Source organism: Gossypium arboreum, chromosome 3 (genome assembly GCF_025698485.1).
Source record: "Gossypium arboreum isolate Shixiya-1 chromosome 3, ASM2569848v2, whole genome shotgun sequence".
Lineage (NCBI taxonomy): Eukaryota > Viridiplantae > Streptophyta > Magnoliopsida > Malvales > Malvaceae > Gossypium > Gossypium arboreum.
Genome location: NC_069072.1, coordinates 89,354,301 through 89,360,096, shown reverse-complemented (window position 1 = coordinate 89,360,096; position 5,796 = coordinate 89,354,301). Strand labels below are relative to the sequence as shown.

Sequence of the window (5,796 nt, the reverse complement as noted above, 5' to 3'; positions counted from 1 at the left end):
CATGTAATCAATAATAAGATGAATAATAGGCTTATTAATTCACGTGAACTTACCTCGGATCCAGAAATGGCAATTTACCATTCTAGTCCATAACCTTGTATTTTCTCAATTTAAGCCCAAATCTCGATTTCCTTGATTTATAATATCACATTTAGCCTACTAATTAGTCACACTATTCATATGGGTCTGAAAATCACATTTTTACAAATTTTCATTTTGACCCATAAACTTTTGCATATTTGCACTTTTACCCCAAGGTTCGGAAATTAAAATTCTTCCTATTTATTATGTTTTATGACATACTGATCATTTTTCCCTTCTATAGCAACATCAAATTCTCACTCTAACATGTACTTATGAACATTAGGTATTTTTACCGATTATGTCGTTTTACTCGTTTTCAAGTAAAGTCGCTTAGCAAAAGTTGTTTAACACAATTTCAAGCTTCATATTCTATCATTAAACATCAAAATACATGCATATAATTCATGGGTAAATTTTTAAATATAAATCCTAGCTCAAAATAATGGTAGAAATGAGCAGATCATGTTACCGGGATTTCAAAAAAACATAGAACATTAAAAACGGAGCTCGGAATCACTTACTATTAAGCTTGGAAGCTTGGCCAAACCCTAACCATGGCTGCTCTTGGTACATTCTTCTGTAGCAAGAAGAAAGGGATACATTTGGGGTTTAAAATTTTTCTTTTAATTCATTTTACCCCTAAATGACCAAAATGCCCTTTTTACTCTTCTTTCAAATTTTACCCAACCAAGGCCATTTTTGTCCAAAAAGTTATAAAATGGTTTAATTATCATTTAAGGACCTCCCATTTAAAATTTCATGACAATTAGACACCTCTAACATGTAAAACTCAACTTTTGCACTTTTTACAATTTAGTCCTTTTTACTAAATTGAGTGCCCAAACGTCGAAATTTTCGAACGAAAATTTCACAAAATCATTTCGTGAAATTGTATACCATAAAAATATAATAAAAATAAAATTTTCCTCATCGGATTTGTGGTCCCGAAACCACTGTTCCGACTAAGCCCAAAATCGGGATGTTACAGACGTGGTTGAAAGCGCGCCTTGTAGGACGCATTTTTCTTTCTCTCTCCAAAAGTAGTATATATCGAAAAATTAAAAAAAAGACATAATTTCTCAAATAAGTTCTTTTCAACATCTCGCATGCAATGAGATTTGAACCCATGCCAATTAAATTGGTAAAAACTTAAATTTATCACTCAACCAAAGCTTAATTGTAATGTATTTTACACATTTTTATTTTAATATGTACAATTCATTATCTTCATCAATTGTATATCTATACTATTATTTAACCCCTTGACTGAGTTGGTGTCACAAGTCAACGCGGCACCAACGCGATTACGGAAATTACGAAAATGTCATTTTATAATTAAAATAAATTATATTATTTGAGGGTAATTAGTTTTTATATTTTAACATAAACCAAGAAAAACAAAATATGCATATGATGGGGTTTAAACCCACGTTAATTGGATTGATAAAATTTTAAATTTACCATTTAACTAAAATTTCATTTTGATATATCTTATACATTTTTATTTTAATATGCACAATTTATGGCAGCACCATTATAAATAATTGAGTTTGTATTACAAGTCAACTCGACACTAACTCAAAATTGATGACAAAATCATAAAAAATAATTGTAGTGCATTTAATATTTACTATTAATATAATGTATTTATGTGTTTAAATTTTGTTTTACTCACAATTTAATCTAATTTTTTATTTTAATATGATACATATTTCATGAATTATTATGATTAATTAATTTCATACACTTTATTAAATATTAATATTAATTTTAAATATATATTTATATTCTAAATCTATAATTTTTCAAGTAATAAGACTTCTAATTATAAATAAAATTATCTATAAAAGAAGTAGAGTTTTTGCGCCACCCATGTCCATTTCAAATATATTATAAATAAAAATTAAAAAAAGGTAACAGAATTTGAATACATTTAAAAGCATTGAGCAGGAATAATGTATATCGAAAATATCCAATCCAGAGAGAATACAGTGAAAAAGGAAAAGAAAAAAATCAATGATTAAACGAAATGTAGTGTACACCTTTCACAAGTGGATTAGCTATTAGGCGCAATACACGAGTCATGAGTGAGAACAGCCCCTCACCTTTCGTTTTACAGAAGTAGGGTTAGCTAATTTTATAAATAGACTCCAGTCTCCCATCCCTGCACTAACAAGTTTAACCCCCACTTCATCAAACTGTGTCCCCACGCCGACGCATACCTGTCTTAAATCATACATATATTTTATTCATTAACTTTCCCTTGCCGATGTTAACATAAGCCTACCTTGTAAGAAATCTTTAATTGTTAGTTGATCCTAATGGCATCTGTTTTTTTACCTTTTACATCTGTTCATCTGCAATGTCAGGTTATTGTCCGGCCGATTAGAGCCTCAGTGTCGGGGAAACCATCCGTATCAGAGCCGCCCGTGACGACGCTTTCCGAAAAGCTTCCGCTGAAGAAAATCCCAGGGAATTATGGGATTCCTTTTGTTGGTCCAATCAAAGACCGACTTGACTATTTCTACAACCAAGGTCGAGATGAATTTTTCAAGTCAAAAATCCAGAAATACCAGTCAACGGTGTTTCGGACTAACATGCCACCGGGTCCTTTCATCTCTCCCGACCCAAAGGTAATCGCCTTACTCGACGGTAAGAGTTTCCCTGTTCTTTTCGATGTGTCCAAGATTGAAAAAAAAGACGTTTTCACCGGTACTTACATGCCCTCAACCGACCTCACCGGCGGCTACCGGATCCTGTCTTATCTCGACCCTTCCGAGCCAAAACACGCCAAGCTCAAACAACTTATCTTTTTTCTCCTCAAGTCTAGCGCAAAACGAGTGATACCTGAGTTTGAAGCTTGTTACACCGAGTTATACGATTCGTTAGACAAAGAACTTGCCGAGAAAGGCAAAAGCAGTTTTCAGACAGTGAATGATCAAGCTGGGTTTAACTTCTTGTGTAGGGCTTTCTTCGGTTCGAACCCGCCTGATACTAAACTAGGAGATGACGGTCCGAGTTTGATTAGTAAATGGGTACTTTTCCAACTCGGACCGGTTCTGTCTCTTGGTCTCCCAACATATGTGGAAGAACTTGTAATCCGTACTTTTCCTCTTCCGCCATTTCTGGTTAAAAAAGATTACCGGAGACTTTACGATTTTTTCTACCACTCGTCTGGTTTCGTTCAAGATGAAGCTGAGAAACTCGGTATCTCGCGAGAAGAAGTTTGCCATAATCTGTTATTCGCCACGTGCTTTAATACCTTCGGTGGCATGAAGATTTTCTTCCCCAACATGCTAAAGTGGATTAGCAGGGCTGGAGTCAAATTACATACTGATTTAGCACAAGAGATCAGATCAGCCATCAGATCCAACGGTGGGAAACTCACCATGGCCGCCATGGAACAGATGCCATTGATGACATCCGTTGTATACGAAGGGCTCCGGATCGAACCTCCAGTTCCGTCACAGTACGGGAGAGCAAAGAAAGATCTCTTGATCGAGAGCCACGACGCCGTTTACCAGGTGAAAGCAGGGGAGATGTTGTACGGTTACCAACCTTTTGCAACAAAAGACCCGAAAATATTCGAGAATCCGGAGGAATTTGTCCCAGACAGGTTCATGGGTGACGATGGAGGGAGGCTGTTAAAGCACGTGCTTTGGTCGAATGGACCCGAGACTGAAGATCCAACGACGGCGAACAAACAGTGTGCCGGCAAGGATTTCGTGGTGCTGGTGTCTCGGCTTTTCGTAGTGGAACTGTTCAGACGTTACGATTCGTTCGAGATCGAAGTTGGTAAGTCGCCATTGGGAGCTGCAGTTACAGTAACCTCATTGAAGAGGGCAAGCTTTTAGGGTTAAATTAAATTTCTGGATTTGTTAAGGGTAAATTTGGCCCCAAAAAAAGAATCCGCTTATGCGCATATTTTTGGATATATTGTAAGAGAAGTGGATTTAATATACGTGGAGATTTGAATAATAACGATGACCTAACTACTTCATCTAAATTTTATAAACTTTCATTCTAGAGATTGAAAATAAAAATTGTAATTTAAGCACTGTTATTATATATTTTTATCATTTTAATCAGTGTTATTATATACTTTTATTATTTTAATTACTCGATGTTAATTTGTCATTTAATACATTCATTTTAGTTATCAATTTTAGTAAATTTTTATTTTGTCTGCTTATTTTATTTTTAATTTCTTTTATTTTTAAAAATTTAACTAAATTTTATCGAGGAAATTCAAGTTAAACTATTTCGCCTTTTTATTTATTTTTCATTTTAGAATTAATTTAATTTTTTCTCAAGAGATGAGTAAGGAAAATGTTGGAGATTTATAGAAACTAATTGCGCTTTTATACCAAAAAGAAAAACTTTTGTTTTCACCGAGTAGTAATTTATCTTTTCATTTCCTTTTAAGTATTAATTTTAATTTTTCAATAAAGAGAAATACATAAGGTTTTATATGAAATTACTTGGTTTTGTAGATAAAACTTGGATTCTTAAAAGAAAAACCATTTTATCATTTTAATTTTTAGAATTAATTTTAGTATTTTTAGTAAAAGGGAAATATTTGGCGGTTTTATAAGGAATTATTTGGGTTTTTTATAGGGAAAACCATGGTTATCTTAATAGGATCAGACTAGCCAATCAAACCAGTTGGGTCAAGAACCGTTCAGGTATTGGTCTAGAGAAAGCTTTTAGATCGATTGTGGTCGGATCAATGAACTGATAGCCTGATTAGTTTGAATTCTCATCTACCTGAATCATATTTGTGTGTTACATTCAATGTTTCAATTATCGTCTCGTCGCCCTTATTATTCATTTTGCTTTTAACGATTATTCCTCAATTTTCATTCTTATACTCATATTCATTTCCATATCTTACCTTGAGTCCTTTTTCCATCTCTTCAATGTCTCCGAAGCCTTACTTGCATTCTTCAATCACTAAACCATGACTCCATCAAATTTCAGAAAGAGACCCATACACAGATGATTGGTATTTTCTTTAGAGCGTACCATGTTTACATTTACTTCTAGAATATATAATTTTCATTACTTCATTGTATCTCTTTAATTCCCTATCTATGTTCAATTCTTAATCATAAAAAATACCTTACCGTTATACCCATGGATACGTCTTGTACTAACTGGTCTTACTGTTTGCATTTAAGGACAATGTAAGATGCGCCAATTATGTAGCATAGAGTCCCATCCCGTGTGCACCCATCATTGAAAGCCCTTCTAGATTACACCACAGAAGTATCCCATCTCGTGTGCGCCCTAAAAACCTTCTTTGTAGAATTCACCATAGAGGTCGTTTCTTTACAATCTGCTGCAAGGGCATCTCTTTCATACATTTCTACTAAGACTTCAATTTCAGAGATTGTTTTTCATACTGTTTCTTCAAAGTCCACCAAGAATTTCATTCTTCTAGAGTTTGCCACACATTCTATTTCTTTTATTCAAGGACCACCATAAAGGCTTCCCTTCAAATGGTTGCCATAAAGGCCAATCTTTCAAAGAATGCCACAGAGGCTTCCATTTCAAATATGCCAAAAAGGCTTTCATTTCCTGGAGTGTTCATGATAGAGAGTCGCCTAGACTCACATTTCGTAAGGTTTGCCTCTCATCGTCCTAGGTCATGCAGAAAATCCCATTAGGTAATAACCTTCCTTTAAATCATCCTATATGATGCCATAACCC

At 34.3% G+C, this 5,796-nt stretch overlaps 1 protein-coding gene across 2 annotated transcripts; it reads left to right on the top strand.

The window, feature by feature from the left end:
- Positions 1–1,954: 1,954 nt before the first annotated feature.
- LOC108457789 (allene oxide synthase 1, chloroplastic-like) lies at positions 1,955–4,065 on the top strand. 2 transcript variants are annotated; one of them, XM_053025780.1, is made up of 2 exons: positions 2,089–2,374; positions 2,454–4,065. In XM_053025780.1, exon 2 carries the CDS (start codon positions 2,682–2,684, stop codon positions 3,936–3,938), a length of 1,257 nt encoding a protein of 418 aa, XP_052881740.1. In that variant the 5' UTR covers positions 2,089–2,374; positions 2,454–2,681; the 3' UTR covers positions 3,939–4,065. The 2 variants fall into 2 exon arrangements, with proteins under 2 accessions (XP_017612420.1, XP_052881740.1); XM_017756931.2 differs by having other exon boundaries at positions 1,955–4,065.
- Positions 4,066–5,796: the final 1,731 nt, after the last annotated feature.

Excerpts from the sequence above, each read along its gene's own strand:
- LOC108457789 (XM_017756931.2), top strand. The coding sequence starts at position 2,406 with ATGGCATCTGTTTTTTTACCTTTTACATCTGTTCATCTGCAATGTCAG.